This window comes from Sceloporus occidentalis, unplaced genomic scaffold (assembly GCF_023333645.1).
Source record: "Sceloporus occidentalis isolate IW3139 unplaced genomic scaffold, rSceOcc1.0.p SCAF_1, whole genome shotgun sequence".
NCBI lineage: Eukaryota > Metazoa > Chordata > Lepidosauria > Squamata > Phrynosomatidae > Sceloporus > Sceloporus occidentalis.
Genome location: NW_028316981.1, coordinates 205,090,849 through 205,108,779, shown reverse-complemented (window position 1 = coordinate 205,108,779; position 17,931 = coordinate 205,090,849). Strand labels below are relative to the sequence as shown.

The window sequence follows — 17,931 nt, the reverse complement described above, 5'->3', positions numbered from 1 at the left end:
TACTTGGAGGAGCCTATGTATCCTACCTTTGCTTTAAATGGTACCCATATCCCCAGTGTTCAGTAACAGATATCTTGATCTTCTGTATTGGTATATAGGTTTGCCCTGATTGTTTATGATAATGGCCACTCTGCATGTAGAGCTAGCGAACTGTACACAATTATAGAGCTTCTATATAGAGCTTATAATGAATAATCAAAAAGGATGTAAAAGATTAGAATGGTATTCCCCTTTACAGCCTCCTCTAAATCCCTTCTCTCGTGAGTGTAAGGATTAATAGTTATGAAGAATCGGACCATAAAGAAGTGTGAAACTAGAAAAGGTTTCCTTGTGAGAAGCTTTTATAAAAAAAAAAGGTATGTGAAGGGGTATTAATTTTCCAGCGCAACTCAAACACCTATTCAATAAGATCTAGACCTAGAACATTAGGATGCTTCTAGACGATTTGTGGTTATACTCAGCTTTTATAGATTGTTGGAGATGACTGTTTCCAAAATTTCAAACTACTAATATTTTTTTTAAAAACTAAGTTCTCTTGCCACTCTAACCCAAAGAGAACTATTACGCACTAGGATCAGCATGTGATATTCAAAGTGAAGCATTTTGTTGCAATGAAGCATATTACTATACCAATAGCAAGTATATTTCTATACCACTTATCAGTTCACTTAAGCACTCCTTAAGCAGTTTACAATGTTTAAGCTAATTGCTCTCAACAAGCTGGGTACTCATTTTAGCAAACTTAGAAGGATGCCAGGCTGAGTGGACCCTGGAGCCCTGCCTGGGATTGGCTGTGAGTGGCTGCAGTGCTGGCATTTAACCACTCTGCTACCAGGGCTCCCTCAAAACCTTATTGGTTTATGGTGCTTTTAAGGGCTTACTCTCTGTGGTATTTATTGGCATGTGACTATCTCCTCTCACAGGTGACTGAGACAGATTTTGGTGCTTCTGATTATTATCCTTATCAAGTTTGACAAGAGATGTAGGTGGTTCTCGAAGTTCACTTGGCTCCATATTTATGCCAACAGTTGGTTCTACAAACACTTCATTTGTCACCACACCTGGCTGTCTGAAACCAGAGGGGGTTGGATAGGACCCACTTGTAGCCTCATTCAGGCCATCTCCAGTTGTTGGAGATCCCTTTTGGATGCCTGCTGCTGTGTTCTCTGGATTGGTTCCAGCTTGGCTTGCTGGAAACAGTCCTTCTTGACCTTCAGGGAGGGAGGCCTGGCCTGGAGGGAACAATCCACCTTGTGTTCCAGGGACAAGAAACCCAGCAAAGACTTGTGAAGTTGGCTGAAAAAATAGGGAAGAACAGAAGAACACTTGTGAGGTTATACAGTGATCCATGAGAGTCATTTGGGACATTTCAGAAAAGGAGAAGGAGACAATATAGACAGGTGTCATGCCTGCACAGGCCAAGGTACTTCAGGGGCAGAGTTTCTTGGCCCCATAACTGTCTTAACCTTCCTCCCATTACCTCAGACCCTCCATTCAGATGAATGTCCACTGTTCACATGCACATCCCATTGTGCTGCCTGCCACCACCAAAAGTCACTTCGCTCTTAGGTCAGAACAAGGTGCCCAGCCTCAACCACATAGCTGGCACCTTGTTCAAACTTCAAAAAGAGTGACACATGGTGGTAGCATAGTGGGCCACGTTTTAAATAGCCACCTGGCATAGTCAACAGAGGGCTCTGGCTCCTCCAGGAAGATCCAATGCAAGCAGGGACTTATTTTATACCATTTTAAGAGTGGTGTACCCCAGATGTGGCACTGTTTGCATCAGATTTGGGGTTTAGGACCTATGTCATCCAGACTCCCTGCTGAGAGGACAGGGAAGGCCATTTTATTTGGCCCATGCAGAGAGAGAAAGGGGCTCTTGCTTGGAAGATGCCAGCCATAGATGCAGGTGAAATGTCAGGAATAAACCCTTCTAGAACTTGACTACATGTTCTACAAAATCCTTTGTTCTGTGCAGAAAATATTGTAGTGGACGACTTATACTGCAGAAAATTTGCACATGATTTTTCCCCATAGAAAACAGCAATCCCTTCATAGAAAATTAAATTTGTGTGCATAAATATATATTCTGCATTGAACATATTGCTTCCTGCACAGAAAATGCTACTTTCTATGCAAAAATATCAAGTGTGAATTTGGCACAAAATAAGTCCTAAACTGTGGAGATTCTTATCAGTCTAGGTTTCTTCTCATCAGGGTTTTCTAAAACTTGAGAAACACATTTTTGACTATTTTTCAAATAGTTTTTAATATTCTTTACATCCTTACTTTGGTGAGACATACTGCCTGTCTATTTAAAGTTTAGCAGTATACACATATTATGAAAATCTGCAGCATGGTTTGTCCTCTCATTTTGATTATGCATTTCCCCCCCTTGAAGTCTCATAGGCAAATTTGCATTTTTCATTTGGGTTCTTCTAGTCATAGCAAGTGAACCACTTCAGAGCTCTTGGGAATCTCATTGTTCATCTCACCCACTTACCCCTTAGATGTGCCAGTGGGCACTGTCTTTACACTTGAAAGCCTACCTTCAGAATCATGAAGGGTAGAAGCTTGCTGTCAGAAAGTCGAGTTTCTCAGGAAGTGCTGGATCATGATACCAATGTCTGATTCTGCCATTTCCCTCTTCCCTTGGATGTAATTCTTCCAGCCCTTTTCATGATTTTCTGGAACATCTCATTGCTCTATTAAATGGGAGAAGCTCCAGAAAATAGCAGGCTTCTCCAAACTGAGAGCCTTATCACATGACAAAAGAAATTTGAGATGGCGTAGAAGAGAAATGGCTTTCCCTTTGCTCTCCATTTGGAGTCAAAGCACTTTCATTCTTGTCCCAAGGTAGATAGTCATAAAAGCATGTCTTTTGTTGCACTGGAAAAATTCATTTGGTAAAAGGCATGCTTTTACGACTGTTTTCTTCAGGAAGAAAACAGAAATGCTGCGACAGAATGTGGCGAGGGAAGAAGAAAACTGCTTCTCTACCCTGCCTACCATTCCATCTCAGCTTCCTTTTGTCATGCAATAAGACTCTGACTGTGCTGGAAATAGCTTGGTGCTGATTCTGATTAACTGTATTATAATATGAAAATGGCAATCAAACAGTAAACTATTTACCATTTCTTCAGAACTGAGGACTGTGCCCTGGAGTCCAACGAAGGGGAGGGGAGTGAGAGAAGAAAGGACATAGGATTAATAAAGCTTTTAAAAAATCCTTAAAAGATCTATTAAGGGGGGATACAGACCAACGCTTTGTGCCGACCTGTGGGCAGAGTCACGGTGCAGCATCCGCATGCACGATGCCGTGACCCTGCCCCTATGGTGCCATTTTGGCATGCGCCATTTACACAGTGCACACCATGATGACATCACTGTGGTGCAGTGCCCAAACAGTGCAGCACGGAAGGGGCTTCATCATGGCATGTTGCCATGTCTATGATGCCCCATCCAGGGAGCAGAAAGAACCCGCTTTTCACAGCTTCTTTTTGCTCCCTGCGGAGGCAGCAGCATGTGGTTTCTGCAGTCCCAATCTGGGGCGAAAAGGAGCGTTGTCCTGCCACCTGTCTGTACAGCCCCAAAGTTCTGATGTTGACCATGTAAATATTAGTAGCAATGCCATGGAACTAATAACAATAATGATGATAGGCAATAATATCCTAATAAATATAAATGTTATTGATAACATTAATAATAAAACAACAGAAACAAAAATAATAGTTACTACTACTATCAATACTGCTTTTTGAGCACTCAAAGCATTTCTAATAATTATAATAACTGATGTCAAACTGCACTGTTTATGCAGTGCAAATGCAGCCCTAGATAATCAGCAGAGGTCTATTCCATCTGTTAACTATAAGAGGGGAAAAGACCAACTGTCAGATTAAACCATGCAGAAATTTTCCTATGTATTGCATTCCCATAGACATTTATCTTAGAATGGGGCCATGGGGGTGGGGGGACAATTTTCTTATACCAGATCAGAACATTAGTCATTCTAGTTCAGTATTGCTTATATTGACTGACCGAGGCCCTTAGGATTTCCAGTTAAGTCTCCCCTTGTCCTATTTGGAGATGTCAGGAACTGATCCAAGTACCTTCTGCATGCAAAGGAAGGGATCTGCCCCTAATGTATGAGAAGAACATACTTTTCTTCCCTTGGAGTTTCTAAGGGATTGGTGGTCCACTTAACAAGGGAGCTGCAACAGGGTTTTTTTCTGCATAAGCAAGAGGTTAGACTAGGCAATCTCTGTGATGCTTTCCAACACTTTATCCTTGCAAAATGGGGTGGGTAACTCCTGGGGGCCCTGGAGCCAGATTTGCCTTTTCCCAAACTTTGAAGGCTTCTCTTGTTACTGAATTGGTGATCTCTGACAAACTAGGAACTATTTTCTCACCAAAACATGTGACTGTGTGGAGCAGGTGGAGGGAAATCTCCCTTTCAAAGCCCCCAAGCACTTCATTACACAAGCATTCCTTTTGTCTCACTTCTTACCTGAGGTCCCATTTGTGTAAATATAATTGGAAGCATCTGTGGGTAATAATAATTATATTTAGCTCATTGCTGTAGTTTTTGGTTAATTATAGATAAGACAAGTCGGGGAATTGGTTTTGTGTTAAACTGGGGACACAATTGCCTGCTTTCAATAATCAAGGAAGCTAAGGCTTCTCTGGCTCTTTTTTTTAAAAAGGTGACTTAGTAATCTTGTGAATTATTGAGCTGAATTATTATGCATATTTTACTTAATGGTTTTGGCAATTCTTTGGGTAATATTTAAATGTTAAGATTTCCATTAACATATTTAACTTGGCATGAAAGTTTTATAGCTGACATGATATTGTAATGCTTGGCTCTACCTCCCAGAAACAGTTGCATGATTCACCCTCTCTAACTTAATTTAAATTCCTCCTCCTATGCAGCGTTTGCAACAACTTGCTAGCACCCATTCTCTATTAAAGAGTTTCTCAGTCTGGTGCCTGTAGATCAGAGGCAGACAAGTGTAAACAACTCAAGAACTGTAACTCCCATATGAGCATGCCCAAATCTTATGATCTTGGGGAGAGGGTCGTCTCTCAGTCCCATGCATCTGGTAAGGACACAGAATATAGCCTACTTAGTGGCTGCTCCGAGGTTATGGAATTTCCTCCCAAGGGCTTCTTCACTGGTCCTCCCTCTCATCTGTGTTTACCAGTAAGCAAAGACCTTTTTATTTAAACAGGCATCAGATTTTAATTGCTTGGCATAGAAGGATGCGGGATGGGTGTGCTGTCATTTAATATGTAACATGTTGTACAAGTTGAGTCTCTCTTATCCCAAATGCCTGGGACCAGAAGTGTTTTGGATTTCAGAATTTTCCAGATTTTGGAATATTTGCATTTACATAATGAGATATCTTGGAAATGGGGCCCAAGTCTAAACATAAAATGTATTTATGCTTCACATACACCTTTATATACATTCCCGGAAGATAACTTTATATTCCCTCCATATCCACAGATTTTTTTATCCATGGATTCAACTATCCACAGCTTGAAAATATTCAAAAGATATATAAATTCCAAAAAGTAAACTTTAGAATCATACAGCTGGAAAAGACCTCAAGGGTCATCCAGTCCAACCTTATTCTGCCATGCAGGAATATATAAGCAAAGAATCCTCAACAGAAGACCATCCAGCCTCTGGTTAAAGCTCTCCAAAGGAGACTCCACCATTCTCAGAAGGAGTGTTTTCATTTTCATTATAGTCATAGACCAGCACAATATGTCTGAAAGAGTGTGTTCCACACTTGAACAGCTGTTACTGTCAGCAGGATCTTCCTAATGTGAAATCTCTTTTCCTTGATTTTACTATTTTATATAAGGGACACCATTTTACTATGTAATTGCATTTAATGGGACTTGAGTATCCATGGATTTTTATATGCATGGGAGGTCCTGAAATGAAACCATAGCAGACACCAAGGGCCCACTGTACAATATTTTAAATACTTTGTGTTTGAAGCATAATATTGTACACTGAACCATCAGAAAGCAAAGGTGTCAACATCTCAACTGACTATGTGGACAATTTTGGATATTGGGATATTTCGGATTTTGGAATTCTGGATATGGGAGATGCAGCCTGTATCTCTTTTGTTTTTAAATTAACGTGTTAAAACTAATTGATCATATATTTCGTTTTAGCTATTTCATTTTAACTTGTAACCTGCTTCGGATCCCACATTGGGGAAAAAGCAGTATATGAATCAAATAAATAAATAAATTAAATTAAATTTTTTAAAAAGCCAGGTTTTTGTCCCAAGGAAACTTCATGGGCTGCACAGGTAGCCAAAATGTTTTAGAAATGGAGGAAGGGGACAAATGTCCAGGAGTAGCAAGAATCGGTTTTGAAAAACATGTGTGTGTGTGCGTGTGTTAAACAATACTAATATGTGTGTGGATACTGTGGTTTCACTACCTTATGCCCTCTTCCTCTGACACCTCTTTTCATTGATGCCATTGTCTAGATTTAAGAGAAGCACCAGCCATGGAGTTAGATGAAGGTTCTGAGGTTAAATCTCATCATCCAGTGTCAGATTTATCTTCCCCCCCGCCCCCGCCCCCATATAATGCCTGCAGGACTAGAGGATTTCAGCCTTAATACTTACTGGTTGTGGTGACAGCAGTTGTTGCTGTATTTGTGCTGTGGATAATGCTCCTAATAGGACAGCAAGCTATGGGAAAATAGAGAGGTATTTGAAAGTATGAGCCACACTTATAGAAAGAAGTAGGGGGAGGGACACCATATCTTTGTATCAGAAAAGCCTATTTAAATTTTATTCAAATTCCTAACTCCTGGCAAGAGCTCTTAATTCCAGAGTCAGACATGGCAGATGACAAGGGTGCAGCTTATGCTGGACCTTCTGCCCAGCCGGCTCATGATCAGTCATCCTTGAAGCAACTACTGCTTATTAATGTCTAGTCATTTTGAAAATGGGGTTCTTTGTACCATTTGCTAGCCAATATGGATTTTCAGCCAGAAACCCTTGGACCTAACACCAGGCAGATAATGGCAGGTTCCTTAGACAAGAGCATATTTTGATTGTGCCATGATAGGGCAACAAATTGTCAGATGTTTAACTTTGTCTGATTGCATTTTTAAAGCCAAGGAGAAAAGGATCTTGTGAGATTTTCTGTTATGGATGCCTGCTATAGACTAGGGGACAATGGATAATATCCACAAAGTCTCATCCTCAACAAAACAGAATGGGGAAAAAAACCTTAACCATTGTGAGGTATTTTGCCCCTAGGGAAGACCAAGACTTCTTTCCCATCATCATAAATATTCACAAAAAATGTTAGTTGAGATATTACACCGAAGAGATATACAGTAACTTCATGCTCAGGGGATTATGCCTCAGATGTGCCACAAAGCCTTTTTACAGACTTTCAACATTGCACAACTCTGTGCAATCATGCAATCAGTGTACAAGGAAGCACAATGGCTCCACAAAGGATGTGTAATTCCACCTTCAACTCAATATGGCCATTATAAATTGGACAAAAATGTCCAGCCACATGAACAAGGGAATTTACGGGTGTATAACACACCAAAAGGATGTCAGCTGTTGTTTTCTGCCCAAAAATGTGAATAAATTCAATATATAAAACATATACAATGGCATACTTTTTATAAAGAAAGAATAAACATTTTTAAAAAGAACTTACAGCATTGATGTCCATTGGAACCATTTGGGTTAATGGTAGTACATTGAAGCCAGGAGCATTCTGTAACACAAAGAATGGTCAAGCATTAGCTTGTTACTGCAAATGTGCCCTCCACATGATGTCAGACTGCAACCCCCAGCAAAACTCCTGCTGTGGTCAGTGGTGAGGAATGCTAGAAGATGCAGTCCAACAGCTTGAAGAGGCCTGCATGATTTCTATCCCTGCATTAGTGCAATTTTATGTGTCCATGTCTCCTTGGGTATAAGACTCACTGAATTCAAATATCAAACTATTTGCTGGATTCAGTGTCAAAGAAACATTTACTTTTAGTTCCATATTTATTCAAGCAAGGCAGCACTAGGGAACCTGTGGTCCTCATCATGCTGCACTACCATTCCTACTATCCCTGCTCATGAGTCATGTTTGATGCTGTCAATGGGTATTTGATGCACAAATATTTCAATAGCCACAAGATGTAGTGTGTTCTAAGTATTAGCTCATACCTCTTCAGGCACCAACTTTACAAGAAATTAAAAATCTCCATCTGATTCCATTTACACAGCAGGAACAGGTATTTTTAATATTTATTTTGGCCCTTAGTGATCATATAATTTTGACCTATTTTTTAAATATATTACTGAATGTCTTCACGATGCATGTTTTACAACAGCTAAATACAGTGTATATCAGAGTTTTGCTGACTCACAAGATTAACTCCTGATTTGCAAGAGGTGGTGCTTTTCAGCTGGACAATTTCCTGAAATAAAATGACACTAAGGGGCAAAGCATGTGATTGTTCCATGATCAGTTGGGGATTGTGGCAACCAAACGGCCCACTCTCAAAGCAGGCTGCTGCCACGGCCACAAACAGGCCACCAGCAAGGAGCAGATTTTCCTTAGGTGGCCTCAGAGCAGCTTCCAGCTGCTCCGGAGGTGAGCCATCTGCACACAAATGCCCTCGAAGTGGCCAGAAGCTGTTCTTTTTGGCCTGCCGTGTTTGGGGCTTTAATCTCTTAGCACAAATCTGCAGAAACATAGTATAGTTCTCTTCTTCTTTTAGGATGGTACAAGTGAATCTCCAAATTAAGCCTTTACTTTCTTTTAGGAAATTTTCTTACCTGCGCATTGGGACTTCCCAACTCCAGTCGGTTTTGTGGAGCGAACACAGGGAAATTTGCAAAGGGAAATTCAAATGGGAGAATCTGCCAAAATTGAGAAAGAGTCACACTGATGAACAGAATGGGTGGAAACATGAGCCCAGTATATTATTTCAAAGTAAGTTTCTGGGAAGGAGACGGGAACCATTTTTCTGAAGGCCATATTGGCTTCTATTTGATTTAGGTCAATTTTTGGCTAATTTGTGGGCTGTTGGGGTCATTCGGGGTATTAGGAGGGTTTTAGTGGTGAAACTGCTATATTTTGTAGTAGATTTTAGTTGTTTGGATCTAAACAAAAAAAACCTCCCTGTTAACAAATCGAAATTGGGATTTTAAAATGAGAGTGTCTTGGGGGCACAAAGTGAGATCCCAAGGGTCACAATGACAAACCTCATCAGAAAAAATCTTACCAGGAAAATGCTAGGATAGGGTTGTCATAAGTCAGCATCAACTTGAATGCACATAACAATAGCTGTATATGTCTACTCAGAAATGATCAGTCTATAGACTGTGAAATATTCAAAATACATTTTTCATCCGTATTTGTATTTGAAATCTAAAAGATGATCAGACAAAAATATCTCTGATGATAATCTTGAGATGTAGGTCCAGCTGAAATCAACAAAAATTGCTTCCAATAGGACTCTTTAGAACTGTTCAAAAAAAAAAAATCACAAGTCCTAGCACTGTGGAACTGACAGGGATTCCCCACTCCTTAAATTCTAGTTCTGATTCTGAATGGGAATAACTCTCTTGGCTGCATAAGTGTCTGGTTATGTCCCTATAGCCAGACCAAAATGAAGACATCAGTGCTGAGATTTGCAGGAGTCCTCTGGAGGTCTCAGTGCTGCATTCGTCATTTTGCATCTGGCTATGGGGATATAGCCAAATGCTTCTGAGATCGTGCCTGTTCCCCATGAAGCATGAAGTGGTCACAGGGGGATTCAGGAGGTGTTCAGTAAGTGGTGTGCTGGTGGCATATAACTCAGCCTAATATATATGACACAGCCTACAGTGAACCATACAGAATTTCAGGAAAGATTAGTCAACTATAAATCTCTCAGCAGCAAAGAAGTCCTCATTGCAAAGAACTACAACTATGTGAGCTGCTTATCTCATGAGTTGTATAGTTTGTCTTTCTACTTTCACAACTCTGTTCTTTATGGCTGCTTATCTTCCCATGAGTGCCTTCAGAACGTTTGAGATTTTGTTATTATGCATCTACTTTTTCTGACTCTCCTGATCAGTTCTACAGAACTTGATTTCTAAGCATAGGCCACAAGCCTATTTGCGATAAAGCATACAGTTTCTCAGGTAGTTGTTTCAAAGTCTGGATAAAGCTCAGAGTGGAGTCACCATCCCCACTGACATGGGAGCCAGCAACTCACCAGTAATGTTTCCATAGTTTCAGAACAAGCATTGTGATTGTATTCAGCCTTTTCACGTGGAGTACAGAAGGTTGTAAGTGGAACATTTACTTTGACTAAAGAAATCTTAATTTAATATTCCTTTAATCAATCTCAATCTCCCACTTTACAGGTAATTAAGCAGGATAGATAACAATGGCAGGAAGGAAAGAATTCTTTTTGCAGAACTGCACCCAGTTCACATATCTTGAAACAGACACCAGATGTAGTCAGGCATACGGGTAAAACACGCTTCATTTGCAAGGCATCCTGGCGCTACCACCCCTGTAGAATTTGAGTTATTTTAATAGAGGTGCCAGCTGCAACTTTTCTCATTTTTTCCCTCATACCATAAGGCTCTGGGATGTTGCGTTCCCAGGTTCCAGCTCACATACAGTGTGCTGTTTAATGGACCTAGACAAACACGTTCTGCCAGGATATTCTTCCACAAAGCAGAAAGCTGGAAACTGAAGGCAGGCAGCTGGCACTATAACAGTGGTACCAACTCTCATGGCAATATGCTACAAAGCAATGACACATAAGATGAATTCTTCCTAACTTACCTCATTGGGGATTTGGTTTGCTAATAGCTGCTGATCTGGAACCAGCTTTGCTGGAGGCAGTCCAACCCCAGGATGTGGCCTTTGCTGCCATCAAGAAAAGAGCATGAATTAATAATATGAGATTTTAATTTATTAAAAATCTTAGTCTAATCTCTTCTTAGTATTCTCATTCCAAAGAAAACTGCTTCTGATGGATTAAAAAAGGATGCTACTCCAACAGAGTCCCAATATTTTCTAATGTTAATAATGACAAGAAATCCATATTGTCTGTATTGTGCTTGTAGTGACGAATCCCCCCAGTACCAATTGTGTGAAATAGCCAAATAAAACGGAATGTTGTTTGGGAGCATTTCAGTTACTTGTAATGTCATCCTAGGCATGTTTACTGGAAGGTGGAAGTAATACTTTTAATGTTCAGTGAAGTTTACTGTCTACCAAGTGTTGTTAGCACTTCACTTTACAGGAAGAATGTTTATAGTCCACTTTCTTTGAAGGAAGGTGAAGTTATCGATCTGGCAGCATGCACTGAACACCAATTTCTCCTAGAGTAGGAATAGTTTTGTGGGTCAGTCTGAGTATTAGAAAGAAATTCTGGAAAGTATTAGAGATGTTATCAATATTCACCTGAAGCAAAGATTAGGGCCCAAGAGCTTCTTGCTTAGATTGTTATTATGAATGGGTGAACACGCTCTAGTTGGCCTCAAATACCTTTTGGATTTTGCAAGCATGCTTTCCAAGTACTCAAAATCATAGAATCATAGAGTTGGTAGAGACCACAAGAGCCATTCAGTCCAACCCCCTGCCATGCAGGAAAACACGGTCAAAACACTCCCAACAGAGCATTCCCTCTATTTTAAAACCAATATGAATTAAAATCTGAGGAAATTCAAAAGTATTTCCAAAGAATGCTGACAAAACCTAAATGGTATTCCCTGCTTCTGCTTCCCTCTTGGTTGGTTTCTTGCCTTCTTTCACAAGCAGAGTATTGTTCAGCCTCTGCTTAGAGCTGGCATTCCCTGGGTTAGTATTGCCAGATAAAAGCAGTAGAGGTGGAGTATGAGTCTCAATTTGCCAAGAGGAACCACCATAGTTAAAAGGGAAGAATTCACAGATCAAGCTCCTCTTCCTCAGATTCTTATTCCATCTCTCATTGTCTTTTGTGTTGGATGTTTCTTCTGAGGTCATCAAATTACCTGTGATACCTGTCTACAATGAAGACAGTCTTCAGAAAAGTTCCTTGTTTGACCTCCCACTCCCTGAATCACACAACCAGCAGGGCCACTACTCACATTGGTTTAGGATTTTAACAATTATAGTCCAAGCTCTGAGTGTAGGTCAATGCTAGTCAAAGCCATGGTTCAGGGACTGGCATCAGTCTATGAGCCATTGGATGCCAGTCCCAGGGAAGAAAGAAACAATGTTAGCCAATGGGCACAAATATGGTATCAGTCCCTGGCACATTGGGGAAAAAATAATGGCTATTCCCCCTTGTCAGATAGCTTGGGAAATACTGTTACGCGTGATATTCAATGTTAAGTTTAATTATGATAAAGTCAGTACATAGTAAGACAGAACTGAACTGATCTTCTGAAGCAGTTGCTCTTTCTATCTATTGGAAATATTACATTTGAAATACAGCACAATTAAAATGCGAGTTTTCTTTAACAGATATATTTCATTGATTTGTTTATTTTTAAGCTTACCTGTGTTTGCTGTTGAATGTTTCCCTGGGCCTTGTACCTTTGCATAAACCGTAATATCTGGTAATTGAATCAAAGCAGTTACAAACAATGAGTAACATAACTTTAATGCTTCAGCCTAACCAGAGGGATATCAACAATTCATAAAGCATAATATCTAATTATTTGCAGTTTTCCTTGTATTGAAGTTGTCTTATCATGCCCACACAGTAAAACTTGGAGGAAGGCTCATTTAGATTGAGAAGTATCTAAAATGTCTACAGATTAAAATTAAAGGGAAAAAAATCAATGTTTTGATTAAGGCTTTTAGGAAAGACTGGTAAATATAAAATCAAGAAAAGAACATAAATGGAACAATAACAATCAGAGTTTGGGAAAGTTATTATTTGGACTACAACTCCCGGAATCATCTAACCAACAAGGTGAACTTTTCCCAGCTCTCAAAACATTCATGTATTTGCCCACACTTTGATCATTACTTCTGATCTTGCAGAATCTTCATCACCAATAATAATACCTCAAAGTGGCTAAATATTTTGCTGGAAATTCAAATGTCCTTGAGCCCTAAACATGTTTCTCAGTGTTTGCTTTGGTTGCAGTTCGGAACACAGGACATTTAATCCCATGACAGCAATGGGATTAAGGCTTTTGTCCTAATCATATAGTACATCCTTTGGAACACTATGGGACATACGTCTGAGTATGCAAAATACAATTGCTCTGTTAAGCTATGAAACTGCCCACTGCAGCATTCCCTAACCTGGTGTCCTTCAGATGTGTCAGGCTGCAAGTCTTGTCACCCACAAGCAACCTTGACCACTGTGTTTGCCATGTTCACTAGAGATTATGGGACTTGAAGTCCAAGGTATCTGGGGGACACTAGATTGGATGAAGCTGATACAGAGGAATGTAGCCCTAACTGTTCTTTTTGTCTATTGCGCAGAATCTCCTGGTGGATTCTGTCCAATGTTAATTTGCGGGAGGAAAGAAGGTGCTATCTGGATTATCTTTCCAGAAAACCAAAATGTCTTGGAATGTAGCCACACTGCAGAATTAAAGCAGTCTGTCACCACTTTAACTACAATGACTGTAACCTGTGGAATCCTGGGATCTGTATTTTGGTGAGGTATTCAATCTGGTCTGTCAGAGAGCTCTGGTGCCTCACCAAACTACAAATCCCAGGATTCCACAGGATAGAGTAATGGCTGTTTAAATGGTGTCAAACTGCTTTAATTCTGCAGTATAACTTTACTTTAGGCTTACTTTAGCCTTCCTACTTCAGAATCGTGCTTCTCTAAACTTCTCAGTGCCATCTTTGGCTCAAAACATTTTAAATGCATATGTTTTACCTCAGACAAACTGTAAGAGACACACCAGAGTCGGGAAAACTGTCTTTTTTTGTACTGCATTCCAGAACCCCGCAACCAACATGGCCACTAGTAGTCCTAATCTGAAAAAGTAAGTTTTCCAAATTCTTGACAGGCATTTATCTGGCTAATTAAACAACTCATAAAACAGTGTCAAGGTATACATGTACGGTATCTTTTACAACAACAACAACAAAAGAAAATAGCTTACTTCTCTGCTGTTGCTGGTAGCAAGCCGTCTACCAAGCTGGTTAACCTGAGGAAGGAAAAAAAATCCATATCCACCACAATTTCATTTTGTTGGCTTTCAATAGAAGCACTTGCCTCTTTTGCATTCTGCAGATAATATTTCTGTGCATACATAATTTCTCCAGTGCAGAAATTATTATGTTTCCTGTGCAAAAAGCACTGTCCAGATTTTGTGCTGAACAAGTCCCAAACTGAAAATTGACCTTCTTGCAATGAGAGGATTATTACTGAAACTACTTATTGCTTCTTCAAGAGTGACATCAGTAGAAAAAATGCATTCCTATCCTGATCCATAACATCTGTTTCCCACACATCGTGCTTAGAGAGGATTTATCCTGGGAAGAACCCGGAATGCTCCAGCAACAAATCATTCAAGGGATTTCCCCACAAATGATTTGTTGCTGGAGCATTCCTGGTTCTTCCTGGGATAAGTCCTCTCTAATCGCAACCATGTGGGAAAATCTTTGCTGCGATCATGTGTCTGTCCCGTGAAAATGCTTTGTTAAATACCCGATTTCCTCTGTGTGATAAAGTACTATGTGAAGTGAAGACAAAGATGTCACCCAGCCCCATACTTGTTTAGACATTAGCTGAACTGGCAAGTTGAAATTATTTCAGTGGCAATGGGATAATGTCCCCTCTCCCACATCTGAGTTGGCAGTCTAGTTTTGGCACCCATGATTGGTCGTGCGAAGTACATAGCTCTCTTTTCTTGCTCAGAGCAGCATCCAGGGAATTTAGAAGAAACACTCTGAGAGAGGGAAAAACAGAGAGAGTGTGCTTCAGGTTGTTCTTACCCTCACACACAGGCAAACTAAGTGGTGTTTAGTTTCTGTTGAGGTTGAGATATGCCCTCACTTTCATTTTATGGTTCTTTAGGTGCCTCTGGCACCTAAATTTCTGGTATCGGAAATTTGGGAACCAGGGCAGGCATGTCACAACCAATATAACTGATGCTTTCTGAATTCAATACAAAGAAAAACAACACAGTACCCTCATTCCTTCCTTCTTTTCCTTTACCTCTCCCTCCTCCATGTTCTAATATGTCCATGAGCTTGCACGTTCGTCACAAGATGTACAACAGAAAAGGGGAAAGCACTGGAAGTTTAGTACACAAGGTCTGAAAACTATTAATTTAGTCTAACTATTCAGCCAGGCTATTGAAGTAAGCCGAGGACAAAGGTGGAAAGTGGGAGAAGGAGAGAGAGACTGGGACATTTTAAAGCAGCAGAAAAAGTGGGACAATAGAGGATTAACTGGGATGGTCCCTGGCAAATTCAGAAAGTTGTGGGATATGAACAAAGCACAGCTTCACTCAAGGTCTTATTCCTCTCCCTGAAAATCTTATAGACTGCTTGATTTAAGGAGATTATTGCACTGCCCTTTTCCATCCTTCCATCCCAACCTAGGTGCAGGCTGAAATCTTTTAAGGATGAAGTTTATCACACACCTCCATGCGTTTATGTCGTGTGTGCGGGTTTGTGGGTGTGCCTTCAAGTTACCTGTTGATTTACTGTGATCCCATGAATTGCATAAAGTTTTCTTAGGCAAGGAGTACTCAGAGGTGGTTTTGCCAATAGAAAGTAATTTTAAAAACTAGATGCTGTGCCATTGACACAGTTAGCAACGGCATGGATTTACAAACAAATTGCAGGTGTAGGAGACTGAAATCTATGGGACCTTTGGCATAGGGTGCAGGGAAGCTATAACCTTGTGCCTCTTGCTGTGATCCAAATCATGCAATGTATTTTTGAAAAGGCCATTTGGATAGTTTTGCCACGAATGTTCAGGACACTTTTAAGCCTTCCAAGTAGCTGGAAATTTGGCACATGCACATTCCACCATGTCCTGGTTACTAGAACATCGTAAAGTCAAAATATTAAGTCTAATTCTTTCTAGGAAGGGTGGATAATATAACTAAGCCATCCAAAAAATGAAATTTGCTACACACTGATTATTAGGAAAGTCTGGAGATAGCATATTTTTTCACATCAAACTGTCAACACTTTTCTGTGAGGAGGTTTACTTATTCATAGAGACATGCACAGAGCAAGGTGAGCTGCCTCAGGAGTCTGAGAGTTACACTTCCTGTGCTGGGTATGGGTTTGAAGAATGAGGCCCTTCAGCATCAGCTAAACACCTAGAGCCATGCCATATGATATACTCAATATACTTTGCTTTGTTAGGAGCATGCATTATGAAAAAAAGCCATCTGAGTAGATTAAAAGTGACTTACAGGTAAGCAGAATGTCAGTCCCAGGAGAGAAAGAAGCAGAATTACAATCTTCATGTTCCAAATTGGTATCTGCATGAAGGAATCAGAAATCCATTTTTTCCCTCGCTGCTTTTTAGGAATCATGAGTCACAATACAAATGTCTACTTTGGCATTAGCAGCTCCTCTTACCTTGCTGTTGTCTTATAGTCAGAAGAAATTATAAGTTTGGTGCCTACTGTTTTTCTGAAGCTCTTCTCTCAGCCTTTTGATGCAACTGTCTCCTTGCATGAATTTAAACCCTTCACTGAGAGGGCAGTCATCAGAGCAGAACCCACATATAATCATTGGTGTTTCACGCAGTGCCCAACATGTTATTAGCAGCAAGTAGTATTATGTCACAGAATAGCTGTGGCGGTTGGGGTAAATTTTTTCTAACCAGAAAATGGTTAGAACTTGGCATGAGCGGTAGAAAATAAGATCTACTTTTTCCAAGACCAAATCATAAAAAATGTAATTAATGCAATTAACCTTTTTATAAAAAGCACATTGAAGGTATCAGTCTCTGATCTGGATCACAACTGTAGCAGGAGGTAATGGTTTAAAGGAGGGGTGGCAAAAAGTAGCCCCCTATTTGCTGGACTGCAGCTGCCAACATTCCTCAGTGCTGCCTGTGATAGCTAGGCCTTCTGGCACTTGCAGTCCACCGGCATCTTTCTTTCCAATGGCAGGTGAACATGTTTTTATCCAGGCAGACCTTAGATTTTTTTTTCCATTATGAAGCAGTAGTGTATCTGTTTGTAGTGGCATTTTTATAATGTTTTTAGCTGTTTTAAGCATTTTTAACCAAGTTTTTAAAATAACAACTATTGTTGTTTAAGTCTTATTAAACCTTTGGAAACTAATGTTTTAGGTTAATTTTCTTTTAAATTATTGTAAACTGCCTTGAATCCCATCACAGGAGAGAAGGCAGGATATACATTCAACAAACAAACAAACAAATCTGCAGAGGCACACAATTCCTGCCCTACACTACACACATACAGCAGTTTCATACCACTTGTATGCCTCCATCCAACAGACTCCTGAGGTTGTAGTTCAGTGAGGTACTGAGAACTTTCTTCTTGAAAGCTCAAGTGTAAGAAGGCCAGACTAGGAGAGATTCCAAAATTCTCACTAAACTACAAATCCCCGGATTCTGTCGGATGCAGCCATGGCAGTGAAAGTGACTATCAAAATGCAGTAAATGTGCAGTTGCCAATTTAGGATTACCCTATGCTAGGATTTTCTTGGTAAAACCTGTTCAAAAGAGGTTTGCCATTGCCTGCCTCTGAGGCTGAGAAAGTGTGATTTGCCCAGGTTCACCCAATGGATTTCCAAGCCCCAACAGAGATTTGAATCCTGGTCTCCTGGAGTCTTAGTCCAACACTCAAACCACTACACCATGCTCTTTACTGTGGGATTAGAGAGGGATATATAGATAAAGCAATAAGCAATTTAAACCAATAAATAACTTAAAGGGGTTCAAAACATATAAAATATAAAAAGTTA

The 17,931-nt window shown here is 40.1% G+C and overlaps 1 protein-coding gene across 1 annotated transcript; it reads right to left on the bottom strand.

Annotated features, from left to right (window-relative positions):
- Positions 1-858: 858 nt before the first annotated feature.
- AMTN (amelotin) lies at positions 859-16,626 on the bottom strand. Its single transcript, XM_089510514.1, has 11 exons — positions 16,573-16,626; positions 16,404-16,472; positions 14,130-14,174; positions 12,555-12,611; positions 10,852-10,935; positions 8,844-8,927; positions 7,726-7,785; positions 6,666-6,731; positions 4,514-4,549; positions 3,136-3,162; positions 859-1,296 (listed from the first exon to the last, which is right to left on the bottom strand). The coding sequence occupies exons 2-11, from the start codon at positions 16,455-16,457 to the stop codon at positions 859-861; spliced, it is 951 nt and encodes a 316-aa protein (XP_089366640.1). The 5' UTR covers positions 16,458-16,472; positions 16,573-16,626.
- Between the last annotated feature and the right edge of the window lie 1,305 nt (positions 16,627-17,931).

Excerpts from the sequence above, each read along its gene's own strand:
- AMTN (XM_089510514.1), bottom strand. The coding sequence starts at position 16,457 with ATGAAGATTGTAATTCTGCTTCTTTCTCTCCTGGGACTGACATTCTGC. Across the intron at positions 10,936-12,554 it reads ACATTCAACAGCAAACACAG|CAAAGGCCACATCCTGGGGT; the intron begins GTAAGCTTAAAA and ends TCTTGATGGCAG. Across the intron at positions 7,786-8,843 it reads TGGGAAGTCCCAATGCGCAG|AATGCTCCTGGCTTCAATGT; the intron begins GTAAGAAAATTT and ends TTTGTGTTACAG.